The 25,618-nt window shown below is 43.0% G+C and overlaps 2 protein-coding genes across 12 annotated transcripts in view; both read left to right on the top strand.

The window, feature by feature from the left end:
- ncor1 (nuclear receptor corepressor 1) overlaps positions 1-10,413 on the top strand; it is a 55,967-nt gene extending 45,554 nt beyond the window's left edge. For 6 of the 10 annotated variants that reach the window (XM_084029774.1, XM_084029773.1, XM_084029777.1 and 3 more), the window contains 21 exons: positions 280-365; positions 478-646; positions 743-868; positions 977-1,060; positions 1,165-1,415; positions 1,659-1,965; positions 2,285-2,524; positions 2,747-2,944; positions 3,332-3,481; positions 4,115-4,306; positions 4,486-4,621; positions 4,780-5,258; positions 5,455-5,580; positions 5,919-6,070; positions 6,178-6,395; positions 6,481-6,624; positions 6,913-7,058; positions 7,264-7,317; positions 7,407-7,610; positions 7,709-7,885; positions 8,006-10,413. In XM_084029774.1, coding sequence (XP_083885900.1) covers positions 280-365; positions 478-646; positions 743-868; positions 977-1,060; positions 1,165-1,415; positions 1,659-1,965; positions 2,285-2,524; positions 2,747-2,944; positions 3,332-3,481; positions 4,115-4,306; positions 4,486-4,621; positions 4,780-5,258; positions 5,455-5,580; positions 5,919-6,070; positions 6,178-6,395; positions 6,481-6,624; positions 6,913-7,058; positions 7,264-7,317; positions 7,407-7,610; positions 7,709-7,885; positions 8,006-8,256 — 3,890 coding nt within the window. In that variant the 3' untranslated portion in view covers positions 8,257-10,413. The remainder of the gene's footprint in view (positions 1-279; positions 366-477; positions 647-742; positions 869-976; positions 1,061-1,164; positions 1,416-1,658; positions 1,966-2,284; positions 2,525-2,746; positions 2,945-3,331; positions 3,482-4,114; positions 4,307-4,485; positions 4,622-4,779; positions 5,259-5,454; positions 5,581-5,918; positions 6,071-6,177; positions 6,396-6,480; positions 6,625-6,912; positions 7,059-7,263; positions 7,318-7,406; positions 7,611-7,708; positions 7,886-8,005) is intronic. The other 4 variants (XM_084029769.1, XM_084029772.1, XM_084029770.1 and 1 more) reach the window with 2 other exon arrangements.
- Positions 10,414-12,883: 2,470 nt separating this feature from the next.
- The window catches only part of zswim7 (zinc finger, SWIM-type containing 7), a 26,081-nt gene continuing 13,346 nt past the window's right edge, over positions 12,884-25,618 (top strand). For both annotated transcript variants that reach the window (XR_014598468.1, XM_084029822.1), the window contains exons 1-3: positions 12,884-13,016; positions 14,167-14,188; positions 21,193-21,295. Coding sequence is in view for 1 of the 2 variants with exons in the window: in XM_084029822.1 (XP_083885948.1) it covers positions 12,941-13,016; positions 14,167-14,188; positions 21,193-21,295 (201 nt within the window). In the remaining variant the exon portion in view is untranslated. The remainder of the gene's footprint in view (positions 13,017-14,166; positions 14,189-21,192; positions 21,296-25,618) is intronic.

Below are 25,618 nucleotides of genomic sequence, written 5' to 3'. Positions count from 1 at the left end.
TTAACATTTAATTGCAACGCAAGAAAAACCAGTACAGTGCTTCTCCCTCGAGTGAACTGAAGAAGAGCTGGTTAGTTGTGTTAGCTCCGCCTACGAGATGGGAAAACGTCATTAACTGTGCACCACTTGATATTTCCCATGGATGTCACTTATTGTAATACTGCGAATGCAAGGCTTGCAAAGGAAAGGGCCATCGGCTCAGTCACCAAGTGTTACCTCGTCTGGCGTAATAGTGATTTAATAGACAATGATTGTGTCTTCTTCTGTGTAACTCTGCAGGAGCTGCCGTTCCATCCATACAGGATGGCAGAGGCAACCCAGCAAAGATGGGCGAAGGTCTGACTATGAGAGGATCAATCACTCAGGTAATAAATGGATTAAGTGATTTTTAATTGATGATAGAAGCTGTGAATAGTTTCATAGCTCATATATTTAAGAGTATGTGTTTTTGCTTTTTCTCTGGTATTATATAAACAGGGCACACCAGCTCTTCCCCAGTCCAGCATTGCTGCTGATCTCCTGAAGGGAACGATCACAAAGTTGGCCACAGAGGACCTGAGCAGCCCTGACAAGGCCAGAGGAGAACAGATGTCAAAAGGTCACGTCATCTATGAAGGCAAGATTGGTCACATTGTCTCATACGATGGTAAGTGCTTTCATCATTGATTCACCAAACAATGCAAATTGTTAATCCCTTACCAACCAAGAACATGAGTTGATCATGTGTTGTTGTGTTCAAAAGCTATCAAGAACCCCAGGGAAAACACCCGCAGCCCCAGAACAGCCCACGAATTAAAACGCACCTACGACATGATGGAGGGACCTATAGGCAGGGGGCACCCTGGCAGGGAAGGAGCTCCATTCGAGGGTACTGCTCATGTGTGCTCATGTACTGCTTATGTGTTTGAGTATGCTGCACGTGTCCAGGTTTATTTGTTCAGTATCAGTGGCGTGATTTTGGTTGTTTGTTTCTCAGGGTTGATTAGCAGAGCCTTGCCTAGAGATGGTCTACATGGAGATCCTAAGGAAAGGCCGTTGATGACAGGATCAATCATGCAAGGTAGTGATCGTGAAGCTTGCCACATTCCCATAAATCACTTACTGTTACAAGTAGCATTTAATTATGAGAAAAGGCTGAAATATGTTTTTTTTAAATCTTTCCAGGAACACCTAGAACTGCAGCAGAGACTTATGAAGATGCCATGAAATATGGGAAACAGATAAAGCGTGAGAGCCCACCAATCCGCTCCTTTGAAGGGGGTATTGGTAAGGGCAAGCCCTATGAGGGAGTCAATACTATCAAAGAGATGGGACGCTCCATTCACGAAATCCCTAGACAAGATCAGTCTGGCCAGGATATGTGCAAGACCCCCGACATGTCAGACAGGAGGGGAATGGAGGGCTCCATGTCTCAGGTAAGACAATTTGAGGTTTGAACAGCAGACTAGACATTTTATTGTGAGCAGGATTTACTACTGACATTCATTAGATCTGTTCAGTAAACAAATTTCCATATTAATAGCTTTTACACTGAGGCTATTTTCTACCATAATCCCTTTGATATTGAATATCCTAAATCAACAAATACACACAGTGGATGTAACCAATGATACTGGTGATGGATTCATGACTGACCTGTTGTTGCTCTCATTTACCAGATTCACCCTCTCAACCAGTCTACTATCAAGCACAATGTCAAGTCCCTCATCACCAGTCCCTCTAAGCTTGCTCACAGCATGCCCCAGCTGGAGGCTATGGAACGAGCCAAATACGAGGAGAGCAAAGTGGTGCGCCACACCGTGGTAAACTCCACCGGTTCTGTCCTGCGCTCCACACACCAGGAGGCTGCCAAATCCCAGCTCAGCCCAAGCATGTATGAGGATGCCAACGCTCGCAGGACCCCCGTTAACTACAGCACCAATCCCGTGTCCAGAGGATCACCCATGCTGGGACGCGGACCAGAGGGTATTTATTCCATAACCATTTTATTCACAAACGAACTTCAGAGCCTCCTTAGCCATTCGTTACTTGTTCAGTGCTCTAAATACAACAATTATAGAGTAAGACCAAATTTAATTAGACATTGGTCTTGCTAAACCAGGTAATCATATTCTCTAGGGGGAAAAAACATGTTCAGAACAATGCATAATGTGCATAATGTGAACTTTTATTCCTGATGTTGTTTTTTTGTAATAAATATACTGTCATGCGATGATATCAAGTTGTTGTTTAACCATGCATTAGCTTATTAGATGAACCATGTGTGTTCCTCTCTCCTACACAGGTGTTATGAGCTCTGGGAAGTCTTCTGCACATGAAAGAAAGAGTGTCATGACCCCGACACCGAGGGACTGTGTTCCAGCCAAGTCCCCAGTGTCGGGTGGTGACCCTCACCCTGTAGCCTCTCACAGTCCTTTCGACCCCCACCACCGGCCCGTCGGTCCTGGGGAAGTGTACCGGCCCCACCTGCCTCCACATCTCGACCCCACCATGGCCATGAGCCTTCACAGAGGGCTGGATCCTGGTACAGTGTTTTAAATCCTTTCCTGCCGTTTCCACCATAACTACAACCAGAGCAGTTAATAGCCTTGTTTCTGAATAATTTGACGAAAGCAACTCAGGCCCTCTAATTCATAGGCACTACATGGCCGAGATCTTTTTCAGCTATTGACGTCAGCGGTGGTGATCATTATCTGTGAGCCTTCTGTTCATATGTTTTGTTTTTGTGTTTTTTTTTCTGCTACAGCGTTCATGTTCCCCAGACAGCCGTCTCCAACAGGCTACCACAACACCTACCAGCTGTACACCATGGAGAACACACGGCAGACAATCCTCAACGATTATATCACTTCCCAGCAGATGCAAGTCATCCGACCCGACATGGCCCGAGGGTTGTCACCAAGGGAACAGCCAGTCGCTATCCCTTACGCAGCTGGAGCTCGAGGTACGGACCTCCCCCAGCTGACCCTCTTCTTAGCTGCCACGGCAGACTGTGTGCTTGTGAAGTAGTGGCTACCTTTTCCAGACGCCCAGAAGCAAATGACCTGGACAAATTTAGCTGTTAATGCTCTTAATATTGAGGCTGCAATATTCAATTTGTCAATTGGGTACGGTCATCCAAATCTCCATTTGCTGATTGGTTGCCTCTTCCAAGTTGACCACTATTCCACTCCCTTTGCAGCCCTTTTGCTTTCTGATCAATCTGTATCTGTGAGCACTAACAGATGAAGGTGATGGGTTACAGCTAAATGCATACGGTGTTCATACGTTCAGAAATTGATGGATCGGTTCTTGTTGTTCACCGTTGGCCCTTTGCTTCTGTCTGTAAAAGGGATTATTGATCTAGCCCAGATGCCTCCAACTATCCTGTTGCCTCACCCTGGGGGAACAGGTAATCCCACTTTGGAACGCATCGCCTACCTCCCCGGAGCTCAGCCCCCTTTCCCTCCTAGGGCTTTCAACCCAACCTCCATATCGCCAGGTGAGGACCCCTCCCTTCCCCATCCCTACACGTGTTCCCTTATCTGCCCTGCTACAATCTGTGTGTGAGTGCAACCCTGCACTGGACTGAGGTGTCAAAGGTCAGGTCTGCTTGTCCAGTGATGGATCAAGTCGAGACTCACTGCAATCATACTGGGAAGGATTTCTCACAAAACCCATCTGACTGTTTCAGGGGCACTGACGAAATCTAAGTTTGAAATGTGAATTGAAATTATTGAATGGTTAAGTTTAGTTTATAAACGCAGTTAAATCTATGTAATTTATCAGACAATTTATCAACTCAACTTGTCACATCACAAATATTGAGTGAAGAATGGTCAGTTATTAATATTTCACATCAAGAACATCGTGTGACGAACATCTGCTCCAGTCGCAAAAACTCGCCGACTGTGTCAATGCATAAGTCAATAGTCATACAATATGACTGCCCCATCACAAGAGCACTACTAGATCTGACTGACTAAAACGAATGTGATAAGTGTGCTGATGGTGTACCGAGGCTCCCTGCAGCGATCCCGGGTTTGAATGTTGCAGGAAGTCTGATCCATCCTCAGTCCCTGTGAGTGATGTGTGTATTAATCCTGTGTCTGATGTCTGTCATTTCTGTCCTCAGGCCACCAAGCCCACCTTGCTGCTGCAGCTGCTGCCAGTGCAGAGAGGGAGCGGGAGAGGGAGCGTGACCGGGAGCAGCAGGAGAAAGAGAGAGAAAAGGAAAGGGAACGGGAGCAGCGAGAACGGGAGAGGGAACGGGAGAGGGAAATGCGAGAACGAGAGCGGGAGAGAGCCAATGAATACATCCGCGGAGGTGAGTTGTTTGGTTGCTGTTCAGATATGGTGAAAATCTCAATTCAACCTCATCATCTTTCAGAGGCAGCAGAAGACTGAATGTTTCAGTCTCAGTTTTAGAACCGTTTTCACTTAATCGTATTTCTATTTTTATTTTTTACTTTATATATTTTTCTTATGTTTTTGTTGGTGTATTAGTCGGACCAGAGCAGCCAGGCCGGCCAGGTAGCCGAGGTTATCTGCACTCCCCTTCTCCCTCGCTCAGGACGCAGGATGTTGTGGTTCAGCAGCGGCCTAGCATCTTCCAGGGCAAGAGTGTCATCACCTCCCTAATGTAAGTCTCAACCTATTCTAAGTAATAGTATAAGTCTGCATTTACATAGCTGTATTGCAGGATTAGTCCACAATTTGCATGCATTTCAAACCATGTCTTTTAACTGAACCCATCCATCAGGAAATATGGTCGATGCATCTGTTTATATTTTTCTCCAGGCCCCATACCTCAGCAGTGACAGCAGCAGCACAGAGTAGCTCTCGCTACAGTACTGCAGCTGATGCTCTGGCTGCTCTGGTGGACGCTGCAGCCTCTGCCCCACAGATGGACGTGGCCAAGGTGAAGGAGAGCAAACATGAGCGGGATGACGATATGCCTTCTTCGGCTGCAGCGCGGCGAGCGGCCAGCCTCTCCGAACAGCAGCAGGAGGCAGAAAGGCGGTCCATGCAGTCACCATATGGCTCTATGTCTCTGCCAGGGGGTAAGCCCCACCCGGCTTACTCTGAGGGCCCTGGAGTCGGGGTTAAGGATAAGGGCCCTCAAACGTCAAAATCCCGCATCGAAGAGGAGCTTCGGACCCGTGGAAAGACGACTATCACAGCTGCTAACTTCATTGATGTTATAATCACGCGGCAGATAGCCTCGGATAAAGACTCACGCGAGCGAGGCTCTCAAAGTTCTGACTCCTCTAGTAGCTGTGAGTGTGTTGGATTCATGTGGATTAAGAGATATATTATTATTCAAACAAGTCACACGTGCATTGCAACACAGCTAGTTGGACAAGCACACATAGGACTTGAAACTTAAACGAGAGTAAAACATCACCAAACCGTAAGATTGTGTGTTTGATAGGCATTTATAGTAACTCTTTGTCCATACTTTGTCCACCGCAGTGTCATCCAATCGTTATGACAACACCGGTGCAGGAGCCATTGAGGTGATTAGTCCTGCTAGTTCCCCAGTCCAACCCCAACAGGACAAATCAGAGGAAGTGCAGCAACAACAACAACAAGCAGCAGGTACGAACACACTACTTCCACTTTTAATATTAAATATAAAAAGATTTTGTGCTTTAGGTCAAAGGTTACAAAGATGACGTTACATGACAGATTTGGCTGCGAAGGCTAAATTTAGCTGCTTGGCAAATGGAGTAAACATAGCATGACTTAATTGCCTTACCCCACTGACCTTGTCATGTGAGACCGTCAGACACCATTCCTCTGCACCAGTCTTGTCACGAGACAGTAATTCCCGTCACCTGCAAGCAAATGTAGATGGTTTGCTGTTGTTAAACAGTGCATCAGCTCCTCCCTGTCTTGTCTTTCTAAACAACGCTCTGTCCCCTGTCCACCTTCACCAGCTGGCATGCGGGGCTACGACATGAGTCGTTATCGGTCATCAGTGGAGCCACCACAGCCCAGTCCCCAGCAGCCCCAGTCCTCCCAGGGTGACGGCTACTCCCAGGTTCCCAAGACTCACCTGGTCATGACCTTGGCAGACCACATTTCGGTAAGAAATTCCTGAGAATCTAAAAAAAAGTAACCCTTGCATACTAGTGTAAATCAACCCATCATACATAACTAATCTGTTTTTCATGGTCACTCCCTGTCATGCAGCATATCATAACCCAGGACTTCGCCCGTAATCAGGACCCTCCTCCTGTCTCCTCCTCAACTTCGGCCACATTCCAGAGCGCTGGGCCACACGTGTCCTCTTCAGGGCGGGCCAAGGTGCCCAGCCGCTATAGTCCTGAGAATCAGGTCCAGGCCCCACACCACCAGAGACCCTCCAGCAGAGTTTCCCAAGAGAATGCCGCTGACAAGCCCAGAGCCAGGTACAAGGACCAGCCAGTTAACCCTGAAATACTCATCATTACTCATCATCTGTCTAACATTTGCCTCTCTCTGCTCCCGGTTTAGGCCAGGTAAATCTCCAGAGCGGGGCAGTAGGCAGATGGAGAACTATGAACCCATCTCTCCACCACAGAGCTACCAAAGCATGGACAAACCGGAGGCAATCGGGCCTCCACCGCAGAGGCGAGAGGCTGAAAACTCAGAGATCAGGTACGGGAATTAGATGTTTGAAATTTGAAGCTGTTGCCCCTACGAGCTGCTGTATTTTGTAACACTGTGGCTCAAAATTGATTCAGAATGAGTTTTGAAGTACAATTAGAAGTACAACTTATATTTATTGAGATATAAATGTCTCATCGGCTTTCACTACTTTTTCTACTTGATATTCATATTGCTTAGTTTGCTTTTAGCGCCCTAACTAACAGTGGGCAGAACATTCAGAACCCCCTTCAGCAGTCCACTTTGCTATGTGACTCTTTCCCCTTTGTCTGGTTCAAGGAATGACTCACGGTCCCCAGGGAATGTCAGCTATCTGCCTTCCTTCTTCACCAAGCTGGAGAACACCTCTCCAATGGTGCAATCCAAGAAAGAGGAGATCTTTCGTAAGTTGAACTCCAACTCTGGTGTCGGTGATTCTGATATGGGTAAGTGGGACTTCTCTTATCCTCTTCCTTCACACTAACATGCATGCATCAGATGATGGAACAAACTCTGTTAATATGTGTGCATGCAAGACTTTGGAGTAATTCATTCGTCCCATTTTATATTTTTAAGTTTACTGTATCATGTTTAATTACATTTCATGACAGATATTTAGTTTATTTTTCAACAACAAAAAATGTCTTGCAGGAAACGCACAACCAGGCACAGAGATCTTCAACTTGCCTGCTGTTACCAGCTCAAGTAAGTAGCAGTAAAACGCACTCACTTCACCGTTCAATCTACTTGATGTTTCCTTTCTTATTGTATATTTTGTTGCGTGTGGTTTGTAGACAGCATCACATCCAGGAATCACTCATTTAGTGACCCAGCCAGTAATCTGGGCCTGGAGGACATCATCCGCAAAGCCTTGATGGGCAACTTGGAGGAGAGACAGGACGAGCACCCAGGGGGTCTAGGGGCTCAGTGTGGCATCAACAACACGCCTGGCCAAGGCAGTGACACCCGCCAGGAGGCCAACCCGTCACCCAGTATGGGTAGGCATGAATTACATTCCCAAAATGACACCTGTTCGGGAGGGATCTTATGTTTAGCATCTGTCTGATTTACACATTCTGCCTGTTTGAATTTACAGGGAAGCAGAAGCATGGCAAAGCCAACAGCCGGAAATCCAAGTCACCTAACCTGGGACAAGCCTACGTTGGCGGGGAGCGTCCCTCTTCGGTATCCTCCGTCCACTCGGAGGGAGATTATCACAGACAAGCCCAAGCCCAACCCCAATGGAGCTGGGACGACCGACCCTCATCCACAGGTGAGCCTTCCAGCTTCTGCTGTCGGTGCCTACAAAAACTATCTCTTGGTAAAATCAAAGAGAGAAATGCCCGGAGCCAGCTTATCTAATTGTTCTATATTCTTCTCCTTCTCTGCCCAGGATCCATGCAGTTCCCTTACAACCCGCTGACCATGCGTATACTGAGTAACACGCCACCCACCTCCATAGCGTCCCCCTCCATACAGAGCCAGCAGCAGCAGCTCCAGCAGCAGCAGCAGCTCCAACAGCAGCAGCAGCAGCAGCTGCAGCAGCAGCAGCCCCCTCAAGCTGGAGCCCCGGTGGCCCAGCAGCGCGTGTGGCAGTCTCTGCTGTCAGAGCAATACGAGACCCTGTCTGACAGCGACGACTGAGCCCTGCTCGCTACAGCCCCAATAACCTGAAGAGAGGCCTGAGCCAAGGCTCGTCTTTTCAATCCCCCTGCCCCCCTGCCCCCTCACCCAGAACGAGACTCGCTCACTGGCGAATCTGACAAGTAGATGGGGCGGTGTCCTTTTTATTTTTGGTGCTAGGGCGCCCCCTGGCTGTTAGCTAAGAGTGCAAGCAGCAGCCTGTGACAGGCAGGGCTCTCCAGAACAAGACTGGCTTTGGTCTGGATGCACTCACCCAGCCTGTTGGTGAAATAAACAAAACTTGACTGAGGGATGACATGAGCTATAGTAAAGATGAAGAACTTAAAATGTAAAAAGAAACAACATAAGAGACTATTTCTGAATTTTTTGAATTTCTGTAAAGATATACCTTGTCTTGAAGAAAATCATTGTATGTAAATAGAGTAACCTTTTGCAGTGTTTTTCTTAACTTGATTATTTCTTATTTTAACGTCGCTTTTAAATTGATCCACTTTAAATGGGAAAGTAGGGGTGTAATCTTTAGTATCACAGTTGGTCTCTCCCTGTCCAGCCCCGCCCCACATGACCTGACACCCACTCTAATATTTTGACCATAGTGACGCTGAGAGAGACCGGACCTTTGGTTTGTACTTGACCATGAGTGGAGCACAGAGATCGTGTGACCCCTGTGCACCATCCACCAAGCGCCAGCGGAGCCTGATCATCGTGGACATTCAAGGATGACAACAAAACACACAGACTAACATTTCAAACAGCGATTTGATGCCTGCCTTTGCCACATAGTGGAGATGATGCGTGGATTGTAACTATCAGATGGTAACGGTAACTTCTCATCCTGTTCGAGGCGGAGAAAAGTCTCCCAAACAAGTTGAGAAACACTGGTGTCACAGCAGAAAGGTGAAGAGTCTGCTATAAGCTTAATTTAGCCAGAAACGATGACTACTCCTGGACCCCGTCTGAATAATGAAAGTGAGCCAATGTTCTTTCGATAGAGCTGACCGGTGCGTCACACGTAGCTGTCTCTTTCTGCAGTTTCCAACCTGTCCAGAATGATCTGCTCTGCAATGTTGTCATGGTTAAAAAAATAGTATGTCAGGTTTTGCCATGCCTTGTGACTTGAGAAAGAAGGCAGCTTTAACTAATTTTCTCAGAGATATACGTTGGTGTTTGATGTTTGTATTTGTTTCTGTAGTCCCTCTTTTTTTTTTTGCTTTTTTTTTTTTATACTGTCCTGACAAAAATCTGAACTCTGTAAATTGTCTTTCCATTACACAAAAAGACAAAACTAACCAAACATAAAGAATGGTCTGCACCATTGTTGCACTTTTTTGCTTTGTAGCTTTTGACAAAAAAAGGCAAACTACCTGCTGTGTAACTTATTCAACCTCCAGCACAGGAGTATATTAAGATGTGCTTTAATTTTTTCCCACCACTCACAGAAATCTGGATGTTCTGTCTTTTCTTATAGCTGGTACATAATTTTGTAGTGTTGACACTTGCATCACAGTTACAGTTTTAAGTGTAAGGTACCGTTAAATGTTTAGGAGTTTGCTGTCATGGTGATTCCAAACCGTGACCACCTAATCTCTGCTTTCATTGTGTCAACCAACAAGATATACAGCTTTGAAAATTAATTATTATAGGTCAACTTCATAAATGGCAGTAACGTTCCTTTGCAAGTACGTGGGGGAAAAAACAACATTTTGACTTTCAGCTTTGACTTTGCTCAGTTAACAAATCCATTCTGCTCTAAACTTGATATTTCCTTCCTTTCTTTCTTTCGTTTTGATTTTGAATCATTTGTTATAGCACATGTTCAGATTGTTATTTTCTGTCATTTTCAACATCTTTGTTATCCATCCTCTTTAGATGGGATGTTATGTGTTTACAAAGGCAATGACAAAAAAGGTTTACAAACTTGAATCTTAAAGAAATCCGACATGAAGCCGAAAAAGAATTGGAGCATCTTTTCAGCTCTCTATTAAACACACAGTGATGACTTCTTTTTTTTTTTTTGTCTTTTTGAAATTGAGACTTGAAACCCCGTGTATCCTATGATGTTGAAATGCAATGTTTGTATCGCACAATGTCTCTTAGTAGGCTATTACAAGAGTTCAGACCAATCAAATAAAGTGGATCAGTTCTCCACCACTGAAACATGTGCAGGTTCTTAAAAGGTGTGGCAGCGATTTAATTTACTACAGTCATTTTCTTCTCGTCATCGACTGAGGTGTACCAAAACTCTTTAGCATCATATTCATTTGTGAGTTGATGCAATATAAAATGAACACATTATGAGTTTGAATTCTGATAATAGTAATTGATAAGTGATTCCAGATGATGGATATACATACCGTACATACATACAACTGCTGAGGTTAATTTATTTTTGCATACTTTCTATGTTTAAATGAAGATGATGGTGATGATTTTCGTAGCTCATTCTGTTCATTATAGGTTGAAAAGCTTACTGCGGTTTAGTCGTTGGTCTACTCATCATGAGACGTCACTGCGAGACGATGCACAACAATAGACCTTTCTCACAACAGATGTTTGAGTGCTTTCCATTTAGCTGAGACTTCTAACTGGTCTGTTTAACAGCAATGAGTTTGACATCTTGTAGCGGTTAAAAAAACAAAATGATTGTTGGTAATAATATTAATTGTGGTTCTGTTCCATTTTAATGCTGCAGTAAACTGTTTAACACATTTAAATGGAATGGACCAATCAGTGTTGTTTATTACACTCTGCTTCTTCTGCTACCACATGTCAAAATCTCACATACATGAAAACAAAGAGAATAATACTAGAGTCTTTATGGCTTTCTTATTTTCAGACTGACTGATTATGTTGATGTATTGTTTGATTTCCTTTTTGAGTACAAGGTATTTGCTTAGCGAACTTGCGGTTATGGATATGAGCTTTGGATAAAAGTGATATTAAATGAATTATATAATAGTGGTCTAATTGGGAAGGCAGGACTGAAAGGAAACCAAACAATTCATTTTGATAGTCCAAAACAACATTTTTGTCAATGTGTTGACGGATAAAAATAGTTACATTTTTCCAAAAGGTCTGCAGGTGAGGACATGACCAAAAGAGATGATGAAGATCCTCTGAAGCCTGTTTACAGAAGGAGTTCACTGATGTCTTTTTTATATCTTTGAATAACTGGAGGGATAGATATGATGGATGAGTTTGATGGATACTTCTTTGATTTAATTTGTGATCAAATATTTGTAGGGGAGGGACCATATGTTTTTCCAGGTCAGGTTCGTGAATATATTATTCCAGTATGGCATGACATTGGGAGTACTGATGTTTTCTTTTTGAAATAATGCACGTACAGTGCGGTTGTTGTTTTTTGCTGAGAGGCAGATTCAACCAACTTCTGTCTGTACAGGCTCTAGAGGTAAGGGGTCAAACTCAGGTAATGTAACTTTTCAATAACATAATCACACCAGAGGTTATTGCATCAAATACTATTGCACATTCTTTCGGGGGAATAGAAATGTGTATATTTATTTAAAAATTCTGAGTATGATAATAATGTGCCATTAGATTTAAAAAGCTGACTAACTAGAAATATGCCATGGGTGAACCAGTTCTCTAGAAAAAGTGATTTGTGTTTGTATAGTATGTCCCTATTATTCCAAATATAATATCTGGTATATTTGGAAAATATATAGTTGGGAATGAAGTTCCAGATTGATGTTGGGTTTCCCATAAATTGTCTGATCCAGTTGATTTTGAATGTGTTATTGAGAGTGGAACCTCCATTTTCATGAGAATTCATTAAAGTAGATTTTTCGATATAATGGATTTTGTTTTTCCACACAAAGTTATAAAGAATTTTGTCAAAAATTAAAAATTCGATTAATAGCAACAGAAATTTGTGAGACCTTCTTATACGAAAGGAAAGGAGATTACACCGACCCACACTTCTTTGCGAGAGCAACATTTAAAGTGCTGCACACCTCGGCCGTTCATGAAAACAAACGATATGTGCATTTACATATTTAACAATTAGTTTCAAGTAGACATATGGTAATTGGAATTGTATTGATAAATGCGTGTGGACAGTGATAATAATTTAATGATACTTTTATTTATTTCAATCATGTTTCAAATTTGACAAAAACGAAACAAAAACCACAAATAAAATGTAAATACAGCAAACGGTCAGACAGGAAGGAGGAGCTGCTGGACCTGAAGCTGGTCAGTGAACGAGCTGCTTATAAAACCAACATGTGGAGAAGTGGACGATGCGCTTTTTGTAGTCCATTATTGTAGTTTCTCAAGCGCAGACGCACGTCAATCGCTGGCGCCGATCATAAGCTGTCAATCATCAGTTGTCGCGTTATAATACTTAGTGAAAGTCCGGTCGGATTCTCTGAGCATCCGACTATTCCTTAATCCTTTTGAGTTCTCCTATCGCCTTTCCTTAACCCCGTGACGTTTTCCCCAGAGGTCAAGGAATAGGAGTTAGGAATAGGAGTTAGGATATTATTTTTTGACTATTCGACTGCTGTGACTATTCGACCGCAGCCCATCACCTTTTGCAAGTTCAACTGCGCATGCGTCATGTTCTGGGGAATAACCGGAAGTCGTAATGTTTTGGTGGCACCTTATTGGCTACCGGAGTCGTTGATTTCCTGACACAAAATTGAAAACTGGTCCGAAAATGCGTTCATTTCTACCTGCAGTGGCCGAACAGCTTTTCCGAGACATTCAGAAAACACAACAGGAAACATCCCAAAGTAAGTCGACGGTAGTTAAGGGAGGTAAAGGTGATAGTTGACACCTGCACAGTTAAAACAGATACGTAGCTGTAGCATTACTAGCTAACGCTAGCTAACGTGACAAACTCACAGGAAACACAACTTTCTGAGCAGACTTGACGTTAACTAATCCTTTTAATCCTTTGTTAGTAAAGAAGAGTGTCTCAATGTCGCATTTGCTGATACTTTTAACGTTGTTCCAGCGATTTACAAATATGTAGTTTGATATGTGCCCTGTAGGAGGCGCTGCTGTAACACACTTCTACATCTAGACGGCCTTTTCTCTCGGCAGCACACTTATGTTGCTGTAGACTTCTAAAAGCTTACACGTCTGAAAGAGATATTTTTCACAGCATGAAAACTGCAGCTGTGATTAATATCATCACCTCTCATGTGTGTATTTTGATAATTTGACTTATAGTTGAAAAGGCTGGGTGGTTATAATAATCACAGTGGTCGCAGTCGAATAGGAAAAAAAAAAGAAAAGGTCCTAACTCTTATTCCTAACTCCTATTCCTTACTCATATTCCTTGACCTCTGGGGAAAACGTCACGGGGTTAAGGAAAGGCGATGGGAGAACTCGGCCGCGGTGCTCAGAGAATCCGACCGGATTTTCACTAAACTACGTCATTATAATGCGCCCCTGATGATTTAGCGCTGGAGAAACTACAATAATGGACTACAAAAAGCGCATCGTCCACTTCTTCCCATGTTGTTGGTTTTATAAGCAGCTCGTTCACTGACCGGCTTCAGTTCCAGCAGCTCCTCCTTCCTGTTTGACCGTTTGCTGTATTTATATTTTATTTGTGGTTTTAGTAACATTTTAAATGTTGTGGGTCCGCGTAATCTCCTTTCCTTTCGTAAAGGAAAGTCCGTTGCATCCTATGCTAAAGGAGCTCTGAAAGGAAGCATTGGAGCTCTTCTCCTTTGCATTTTCGTTTTTTTTTTTATGTAAACATTATTTTTAAAAAGTCAATCCAAATATTTACGGTCACTGTTCTGCGGTTAATTCTCTCTTATGTTTTCTAAACGGATTTAAAACTGTGACCTTTTTTTGTTGTAAAAATAATTAAAATACATTCACTCACATTTATATGAATTAGGTATATTCTTCTCTCTTTTTTTGCAGTTCCTGATGACCTGCTTATTGCGTAAGTATCAATCTTATTATTCCCGTTATCTGCAACCACCAGTTACGTTATTACTGCGACCCTTAAATGTTGTTTGCTTACTGACTTATCTGAAAAGATTTCTGCACATGGCTGAATTTGAGTGGGTGTGAATTTGCAGAAACCACACTGAGGAGGAGGAGGGAGGCATTTCTATACGGCCTGGATTTACCAAAGTGGCGTTGTGATGAGACACTGTGTCATGATGCTGCTCTCTGTCTTCACAGAGGCATTTCCTGGCATTGTAGTATGGGTTACTGAGAGTAGAGGGGTGGTTACTGTTCGGGTTGATGCAGTCACATCCTGTCTGGGTTTTATTTATTTTTTAATTTAACCCAGCCTCTGGTTTAGGGACTCTTCATCATGATTTGTGTTAATTCACAAGCAGACATTCTATGTTTTTATATTTATTTCTTGTTTTTTATCATCTCTGTCTCATATGAAACATGTAACTTTAAAAACAATCAAATTGAGTGATTGAAGTTTTGCTTAATTTAATGCATCACAAGATCACTGTTATTGCGTTGAACGTCAATATGATAAGCTTACACGGCATTTTGCCATTAGTAATTATATATAAATTGTAATCAAACCAGTCATAGTAGGGTCTACACTGGTACAGTTAAAGTGAAGCATAACAATAGGAGGATAATATTTAATCGGATGTTGCTTTAGCTTGGCTGGCCTCATGGCTTCTTTCGCTAGCACCTGAAGACACATGACACATTTGGTCTCCCGTCGCTGTTTTCAAACCAAACTAGATATAACTGTCGTCATATTTTCTCAATTTGGATAGTTTGGGCTCGCCGTCACTTGACGATGTGGACTGACTGAAATATTTCTCCATGGTCACCAGCTAGCTAGCTGGCTAATAGGCCTCTGCCAAGCAAAGCTGCAGTGAAGTGTGATTGACAGATTGATGTGATGTGTCACAATCATATCAGAGTTTCTATTGGCTCAAAGTTAATGTGGGAGTAATAGACACAATATGCTTGTTTTAGTGTTGCAAATGGTCCCCATCTGTAGATATGCATTATTTAATGATACGGCATAATTTTGTAATTTATAGCGAATGATTTCGTGGACCCCCTGGCTATGGGTCGCTGACCCCCAGGGGTCCCCGGATCTCACTTTGAGAACCTCTGCCCTAGGGGTCACGGATCCCCTGTTGAAGATCTCCCCTGAAGTTAAAGAGCATGAGCTTCACTCTAGATTCACGATTGTGTGAGGAGTCAACAGTCATATGTGGGCAGAAGTGACTGTTATTTAATGAGACTGTCTACCACACTCGCACACGCTGCATTGTTCATATATAAGGAAGGTTTCGGACCTTCCTCACAAAGGATGCAATGCAACTCCTGGTCCAAGCACTGGTCATCTCCCGCCTTGACTACTGCAACTCTCTCCTGGCCGGACTCCCGGCCTCTGCGATTAAACCATTGCAGCGTATCCAGAACGCTGCAGCACGCCTTATCTTCAATCTACCCAAATTCTCCCATGTGACCCCCCTCCTCCGTGACCTCCACTGGCTCCCTGTTGCAGCACGCATCCAATTCAAGACGATGACACTGGCCTTCAGGGCCATCAATGGAACAGCACCCATCTACCTTCAAACACTGGTCAAACCTCATGCCCCAAAGCGAGCACTTCGCTCCTCTACTTCAGCTGGCCGGCTGGTACCACCATCGCTGAAATCAAACAAATGTCGCTCAGGAACGGCCAGACTCTTCTCTGTTCTGGTCCTCAGTGGTGGAACGAACTCCCGACTAATGTCAGGACAGCTGAGTCATTTGCCATTTTCCGAAAAAGTCTCAGAACTCACCTGTTCAGACTTCACCTCGACTCTACATAGCATGACCCACTAACACCCCCCCCCCCCCCCCCCCCCCCAAAAAAATTCCTTACCTATAGCACTCTGATCGTAGCACTGTCGCTCTTAACGTACTACTTTACTCAGATGAGGACCTAACACTTGTTCTATTTTTAGCTCTTACTTTATCAGCAATGATTCGTTGTGGTTTCCTTGTTTCCTTCTTTTGACAAATGTACTTATTGTAAGTCGCTTTGGACAAAAGCGTCTGCTAAATGACCTAAATGTAAATATAAAGTGGTATAATTTGATCTTTTTTTTTAAACTTCTACTTAGCAGTTTCTGTATGTGTACTAGGGCTGCACGATTCTGGAAAAAATGTGAATCACAATTTTTTTTTTAGAATTGAGATCACGATTTTTTTTCCACAAAATGTTTATTGCACTGATGAACTTGAACAAAACAAAAAAACGTTTGTTGCTTTGGCAGAGGCATAGTAGTAGTTCTATCATTGGAAGATAAGTAATTTTTACAAAAGTAAAAAAAAAAAAATTAGACATGCGGCTGATAGTGAATCAGGCGCTATAAAATGAACCGTCAGGCTCAAATGGTGCGACTGGACCATAAATCAGATGTAGCGGGAAAATGATCGATTTCCCACAATTCTGCCTCGACCACTGCCCGCTGCTTATTGTACATGTTCGGGAGCGCAATGTTTGAAAAGTAGTTCCGGGAGGGCATCTAGTACCGTTTGTTGTGAGTGTTTATCATCTTCTGAAATATATATATATATATATATATATATACATATATACATATATACATACACATATATATATATAGTAAAAAAAACACAAAAGTGTGACAAAAACAAACCCAAATACAAGTTCAAAATGTGAATGAATGACATCATTCCACCCCCCCTTTTCAGTCATGTCCATTCTGATGACATCAGTGTGATGTCACGGTGTGATGTGCATTATTGAAATGTTTTCCTTCATAGTCCATTCTGATGACATCACAGAGTGACATCACAGAGTGACATTACAGGATTGAGGCAGTGGCTTTGATTCCGGAATCTGAACTCAAGGGATCAAAGGCAGTGGCTTTGATCCATGAGTCTACAGAGTGTATAAATAGCAGGCGAGCACATCATTCGGTGTGGTGTTCTTGAGATACGATCTAGTACAGATACGATCTATTACAGATACGATCTATTACAGATACGGTTTCATACAGGACCATTTACTACTGTAGGATTTCAATCGACAGCGATGCAGTCTATGTCAGAATCCAGTGTGCCCCAATCTGCTACAGCCCGTGCCATGGACGGAAGAACCCAGCAAGCAGACCAGCAAAGATCTGCTGGCGGTCCAGGGGGCCGTCCAGCACGTCAGTATGGTCACAAACCTTCCGTCACTACAGCGATGCAGAAAATCCACTGCAACGACGGAGAGGTTCAGGGACTGAAGCAGTTCGAGGATGAATACTGGACAGAAAGGACAAACTTCTGTCACATGATTCACAAGCGCAAAGTGCGTGTGAACCATCTGGAGAGTCTTATGGAGATCCGAGAGAAGCAGTTCGGAGCTGAAATCAAGAAAAGCTACGAAACTGCACAAAAGCAGGAGTCTGAGATCTACCAGCTGAAGAGAAAGCTTCAGGTGCAGGAGGAGAAGACAGAAGCTGCAAACCTCCTCAGTCAACAGAGATTTGACGAGATGGCTGCAAGGTACGAGGCAGAAATAAAAAAGCTCTCGCACCAAAGCAACACTGAAGACCAGGAGAAGGTGACCCTTTTGGAAGAGCGGGTCCGCCAGGGGGACACCCAAAACCTGCAACTCAGGAAAGATAAGGAGGTTCTCTCTCAGCAGCTAGCAGAGACCACAAATCAGCTGCTGAGCAGAGAGACGGAACTCCTGGAGAGCAGCCAAGCATTGCAGACACGATGCGACGCTCTAGAAGCTGAGCTTCAGAAAGAGCTGGCTGCGAAACAACGTAGCCAGGAGACTAACGTCCAACTGATGGACGAGAGAAAGGAACTAGTAGCCAAGTTCCAAAAGGACCTAGCCATGTCACAGCAGCGCTTGGAGACAAGCATCATTCTGCTGGAGACAAAGGTCAACCAGCTTGAGGCTGAAAAGAAGGAAATGGACGACCAGCTAACAAAGGTTCTGGCAGAGAAACAAAGCCATGTCACCCAAGTGGAAGATTTGCAGACAGCCCAAAAGGTTCTGGATGCAAAGTTCAAAAGGGAGCTGGCCAAGAACGACAACTTGGCGACAAAGCTACGAGAGGTGGAGGACAACAACAAAGATCTGGCTGAGAAGCAAAAGAGCTTGGAGAAAGACCTCCAACAGGAGTGTGCTCTCGTCAAATCGATGGAGGAAGACCTGGCAAATGAAGCATATCGCTCTCAGGCCAAAGTCATAGAGGTCCAGGACGACAACAAGGACCTGGAGAAGCTCTGTCTGAAACTGAAGAAGAGGAGAGCAGTCTTCTCTCTCTTCACAAAGAAGATCCAGGACCCGCAGGCAGAGCTGCAAAGGATGAAGGACAAGATGCACGAGAAGGAGATGAAGAAGAAAGCCAAGCGGGAGAAGGAGGAGAAGAAGAGGGGTATGTTCAGCCACCAGGAAAACCGGTGTGGCAGTGACAGCAAGGTGGAGGAGGCTGCCGGTTGTTCAGCGGAGGCTGGACAACAGTAACTCCCCCTTCCCCTCTCCAACCTTCCCACCTTCCCCTCTCCACCCTTCGACCCTTCGACTCTCCATCCTTCCTCCCTCTCTCCTCCTCTACCTCCGTCACCTCCATCTACCTCACCACTCCTTCCACCCACTCCTCCTCCCCCCTCCCCCTCATTCAGCAGCACGGTTGCTCAGTGTTCAGCACTGCAGCCTCACAGAGACGCCGCCACCCGTCCCTCTGTGTGGAGTTTGCATATACTCCCTGTGTCTGCGTGGGTCTCCTGGTTACCAGGTTCCCACTAAATCACAAAAATATGCACTTTAGGGTTTTCTCCTGGCGCTCAGGTTTTCCCACAATGTATACATATATAAAAATATGTGTATGTATTAAAAAAAAAAAACAATTCCATTCCATCCAACAAAAGTGTGTGTGTGTGTGTGTGTGTGTGTGTGTGTGTGTGTGTGTGTGTGTGTGTGTGTGTGTGTGTGTGTGTGTGTGTGTGTGTGTGTGTGTGTGTGTGTGTGTGTGTGTGTGTGTGTGAGAGAAAGTGTGTGTGTGTGTGTGTGTGTGAGAGAAAGTGTGTGTGTGTGTGTGTGTGTGTCTGACACACAGGGTGCGTGTGAAGCGTCAGTGCAGTAGTACTGTGGTAGTAGTACTTGTAGCTAGTGCATGTTGCATGTCGCTTCTACTTGCTTCTTTCTGCTTTCAGCTACGGCCACCGGCTAGCCTCCTTTGGGGGTGAAAAGAGGAGCAGAGTTTGTCTCCTCCTGCCGGTACATAGCCTCTCCACCACCAAGACTCCTACAGTGCCTCCTCGCGGCCACACACGGTTAACTGGGTACCTCACAGTCCCAGGCTAAACTGTAGGAGATCGACTGTAGATTGTATTTATTTTTGACGCATTTATTTCAATTTAAAACTTTGTGTATGAATTTTTTTAAATGTTATATAAATTATTATTTACAAACCTTGAAAACAAATTGGGTACAAAATGTGAAGTATGGGCGTGCAGTTGGCGGAGTGGTTAGAGCGCATGCCATGTACGAACGTACATACGCAGCCGACCCCGGTTCGAATCCCGGCCGGAGGTCCTTTGCTGCATGTCACATCCCCTCTCTCTCTCCTCATGTTTCCGATCTATCCACTGCTACTAAAAGGCGTCTATGCCTCAAAAGAAAAAAAAAAAAAAAGAAAAAAAGTGAAGTATGTCTTCTTAACGAAGCTAACAATTGTCATGTCCGTGATTAAAACGCCCTATCAGAATGTTCAAGGGTATTATGGGTAGGGCGGAGGAAGTGGTATTCTATTAAATTTGCGTTCGGTAAACAACGGACATGTCTGTGTGTGGTCCATATTATTTGGATCAGGGCTGTTACAGTTTAATGGCCGTTAAACCAGAAACTTTTCATATATTTATAATAAAACATCATCATGTTTCATGTTCACCATCTACCTCACCACTCCTTCCATCCACTCCACCCTCCCCCTCATTCAGCAGCACAGTTGCTCAGTGTTCAGCACTGTGTATACTATATATATACTGTATGTGTATATATATATACACACAGTATATATATACACATATACTTTATATATATATACATATACTTTATATAGTATATAATTTTTTTGCTTAGAATTGAGATCACGATTCTCTTGCATGATTTTTTTTCCACAAAATGTTTATTGCACTGATGAACTTTAACAAAACAAAAAAAGTAATTTTTACAAAAGTAAAAAAAAAAAAATTAGACATGCGGCTGATAGTGAATCAGGCGCTATAAAATGAACCGTCAGGCTCAAATACGGCTCCATGGTCCGACTGGACCATAAATCAGATGTAGCGGGAAAATGATCGATTTCCCACAATTCTGCCTCGACCACTGCCCGCTGCTTATTGTACATGTTTGGGAGCGCAATGTTTGAAAAGTAGTTCCGGGAGGGCATCTAGTACCGTTTGTTGTGAGTGTTTATCATCTTCTGAAATCCCTCATGTTGTACAGTGTTTATCAGGGCCACCTCCACACCACCGAATGTGAACCTTTTTTGGGCACGAGGTCGGTTCGGGTGGATGGGTGACTCTCGCCACTACCGCCTGGGTTTTCGTCGCCATCCATTCAACCTTCCTTTCCTCCGCTTTAACTCTCACTCACTCTTTCCAAACACTGAACTGCAGGCGGCTTCCTCCACTGAATCACGTGTTGTAAAGACGCTTTACCATAGGTTGAGGGAGGAGGCAGCGGCAGTGCTGCGTTTGGGGGCGCTTCAAAAAATCCGGAAGGAAATAGGAGCATTTGTGATGCAGCTCGAGATATAAAGTGCTTCAGAATCGCTGTGTGTAGAAATGAGATCACGTGTATGTGTGAATCGAGATCGCGATTTTTTAACGATTTTTTGTGCAGCCCTAATGTGTACCATATAAAATGTATTTTCTTTGCATAACTTATGTATGTTTTTCCACTTGCGTTGTCTTCTTCACGTCTCTCAGGCTGAAGTTTGTCTTCGGGCCTTGTGCGCTGCAGGCGTTGGACCTTGTTGACCAGCGTTCAGTCACCTGTCTGTCTTCTCCCAGTGGACGCAAAGCATTCCAGGTCTGTCACGATTCTGTCAACTTTGAACCTTCACAAACCATAGCCCTCCTCGAACAGTTTACAAGTTAATGGTTTACATTATTCAACAGTATCATGACAGCCAACACTCCACTTCCATTACCACTTTCAAATCTTACTTGAAAACATGTCTATTCAGTAGGGGTGTGAATCTTTGGCTTCACTTCGATTAACGATACAGTAGTTGGCGATTCGATTCAAGGATGATTTTTTTCTTTTTGTAACGATTCGATTCTGTAACTTGTAACCAAAATTCTATATCCATGAAATAAACACGCAATAATGTGAGTGAGACCATCTGTATTCTTCTGAAAGGTGGAAAATAACATATTTATTCTAGAAAAAAGTAGTCCTGTACAGTAGTAATGTAATTAAACATTGCTCAGTTATTTTTAACATTTTCAGTAGACTACATGCTGGCAGGGGAGAGAGTGTCTTAAACGTATTAAAACATTAAATCATAAGAATCACGATTCATCCGATTAAAAGCATTAATAACGATTATTGGTGAAAACGATTCATTCTATGTATTTATTTTAGCAGATCGATTTAGTAGAATCTATAGGACTGACAATCGATTCATAGATTAATCGAATGAATCGTTACACCTCTACTATTCAGACAATACTCCCTTTATTTCAATTGCTCCTTGTACACTGTTTTATTACGTTTTGCTCACTCTCATGAATGTTTGATTGATACTCTAATTGTTTTTATTGTTTGATTTTGTATTGTGACCTGAAGTGTTTAGAAAGGCACCCATAAATAAAATGAACTATTATTATTATAGCAAAACAATTTCCAACTTGTAGGAATTATACGTATAATTAGTGTGAACATAAGTATTGTCATCTCGCTGTATTTTCCGCCCCAATAACTGCATGTTACTATCGTTTTGTGACTCCTGGTGACCCAGCCTTGTTAATTTTCTGTTTTTCAATGGTGAAATGATGCCAGTTCAGCTTCTCTCCAAAATTGCATATAATTAGATTAAATATATTTGTAAAAATAGAGCCATCTAGAACAAGATCATCCACACAGTCAGATGTAGCCCCCCCCTGTCATAATCCTCGTGTGGTTCACACAAATGCACGCTACACTATTGTGTGCGCTAAATGAATGCAAAGCCAATCCTGTCATGCCACATTTTATTACTATATAATTATTGCACTGAGAGGTGGATACTTGCAGTGACTCTCACTTGCTCAGGTTTTTGGTCTCTTTGATTGTGTTCTGAAGTTATCCTCTCAGGAGGAAGTAGAAGAATTCCTTATGGGAGAAACAAGGCAGCTCACTGAGGTTGTGGTCATTGTGACCCAAATTTCCTGTAAACCGGCAGCTAAATAAAGACATGGATTCTGTTGTGTTGGGACACTTGCCACTTACTTGTTGTGTCTTAACTCGGAATAAGAGATTTCTGAACTCTTTTCTGTTTTTTGTCCTGATTTGAAAATAAACTTTCACAGTACAACATAATTATGTTTAACTTAAATTTGTTCCATTTCCCAACTATGTTTAGCATTTAAGATTTAATTCGTAATTTACTAAAAGATAGTGGAATCATTTAACATTTCGTTAAGAAACTAATTTTTATTGTGTCACAGATAAACGCACCTTATTTTAATGAACATTCTTTTTAATGAAAACAAATATTCTTAAATAAGATGATCATAAATTATAAGGTTACCCTGCATAAATAAAGGATACATAAATACAAATAATGTATTTTTCAAATCGGACTCCATTTTTCACTTTCACGTTTCACTAAATTTGATAGTGAGCTAAGACAACTTTTTCAAGTCATTTGTGATGATATTTAAGATTATCCCAATAATGGAAATCCACCAAGATCAGTTAATCGTTTTATTTTGATCTGTATAAAATCTGATATCATCCCATCCCTAGTTGCTGCAGTGTTTCATTGTATTATTGTGCAAGTTTGACAAATAGGAATAATTAGCTGTGTGCAGTGTCATGCAGACATATTTCTTGCTTGTTCGACTGTTAGCATGTTTGTAAACCTGTGGGAAGGTCACACATTTCACCCTCTCTGCTCTATTGCTCCACTGTTTACTTGCAGCTCTGCAACTCTTCAGTTTAGAAACCACACACATGCAGACGCAGGTTGCTACTCACTCACAGCTGGGTTAACCGCTGGAAACGCCTAGCACGAAAGTGAAAGAATCTGCCTAGCAGCACTTTAAAACAAATCTCTTTTTCAAGGTTTCTTTTTAGATTCACATTAGATCTTTTTTGTTTGATTTGCAGAAAATAAATCACAGAGTCAAACTGACCAGTTGCAGTTCAGTGATGGGTTCTGGCTGTAGGTTTAATGCCTCAGAGCAACATGACCATGCATCGTTTCGACTGTAATTTGAGTCATTCTTTAAGTCATATGGATTATGATGATTTTTAGAGGCTCGGGTTAGTGCAACTTAAACATTCCTGATGCTTTTCCATCTTCCTGCAGATATAGGCTTCACTTCTGGACGTAGTGTTATCATGTGGCCCAAATACCTAACGTGGTCACATAAACAGCGTGTTGATAACCACATAATGTTCTTTCTCTTTGTTGTAAATCCTAGAAGAAGTTTATTTTGTGGCATTAGCAGCCGCGAGTGTTGCTCCCGACATCTCGGCAGGTCTGTTTCACGTTTTAACCGTTAGTGATGCATTAATTGAGGCTGTAGTTAACAGTGAAATACCATCTCAAAGCCATGCCACAAATGTTTAGCTTACCCTGCTCTCTGACTCTCAATTTAAACCTGACAGCGTGTGCTTCAGTAAGCAGCTGTCTCTTCCCATCTAAATATCTGGAAGGAGAACATGGCTGGTATGACATTTAGATATAATTTAAGTTCTGGCTTAATGTAATCACAGCTCACTTATTAGAAATAAAAGCAGGAGGAAGGTGAAGATGCCACTCTGAGGATCAGACTGTGTCCTCTCAGGGCAGACCATATTTGGGCAGCATGTGAGTGAGAAGAACATCGTTAAACCTCTGGAAGACAGTGAACACAGTGATGACGTTTTCAGGAGCAGTAGCTCACTTAGAAAAATAGAGCCCCACTTCAATTAGTCATCCAAGAGTCGTGTGTGACGAGGAGAGGATGAGAGAGCAGATTTCTCAAAATGAATCTAAGCAAAACAGAAATTAGTTTTCTCACGTGTTCCTGAAGATCATCAGACTCTTGTTTAGAATTAAACCACATATCAGAGAGATAGTCAGGGATGCACTAAAAATGGTTGATAAATTAAATAAATTCTGACAATTTTTGTAATTTCCTGTCGATATGCCCATTCCGTGGGAGACGATTGAGTTTCTCTTGTTGTTGGGGCGATGTGGTCTTCTCTTCCCTCAAAAGGACTGAATAACTCATGAGAGCATGGCATTTCACTGCTGGGATTTTTCACCCCATCTCATTCTTAACGTTCAGTGACCTTTTCATAGACGATGGTGTTGGGAAACTGAAGCAGTGAGTAGTGTATTCTCAAGAGTGATGAAACTGCTTCTGTGGAACACTCTGTGGATGATGGTGTTCGGTCTTCTATGCAACAAAATATTGTGCTGTTGAAGACGGCGGTGCTGAAACAGTAAATTGATTAAGGAGCTGATTGACATTATTGGACTATTTCGATAATTGATTAATTGATCAAGCCCTGTGATAGACTGGCGTCCTGTCCAGGGTGAACCCTGCCTTCGCCCAATGACAGCTGGGATCGGCTCCAGCCCCCCCACAGTGTTAAGTGAACATCTCTGGGTTTTGGACCGGTGGTTGAACAAAATAAGCAGTTTGGAGACTTTTGACATTGAATAGACTAATATAACTTGTTTGGTTACAGGATACAGTAGAATAAAAAATACCAGCTTGTATGGTTCAGGCCATGTTTGACATTGCTGATCAGATATCTGTTATGTCAACAGAGCAAAACGTTTTCACATGGTAGTGAAAGGCAACGTTGTGATGAAGCTGTGGTAATGCGATTGCTTGGTCGTAAGGAGAGAACTTTGATACTCTTTGGCTACGTTCACACCGCAGGTCTTAATGCACAATTCCGATTTATGGCTCAAATCCGATTTTTTGTTTGGCTGTTCACATTACCTCTTTAAATGCGGCCTGTCTACGGATTGCTGTGTGAACAGCTCATGCTCCTGAAGTGACCCGCATGCGCAGTTGATCATTGATGACATCACGCCACAGCGGTGTTTACGGAAGCGAACATGGCAACGGCAACCGGTAACGTGGGACTGTATGGCTTCATGCTAAAAACAGTGTGTGGCGGCAGCCGGCAAATTTGCTTCGC

Source organism: Eutrigla gurnardus (assembly GCF_963514095.1).
Source record: "Eutrigla gurnardus genome assembly, chromosome: 15".
Taxonomy (NCBI): Eukaryota; Metazoa; Chordata; class Actinopteri; order Perciformes; family Triglidae; genus Eutrigla; species Eutrigla gurnardus.
Note: the sequence above shows the minus strand (reverse complement) of the source record. Positions and strands in the feature narration are given on the sequence as shown.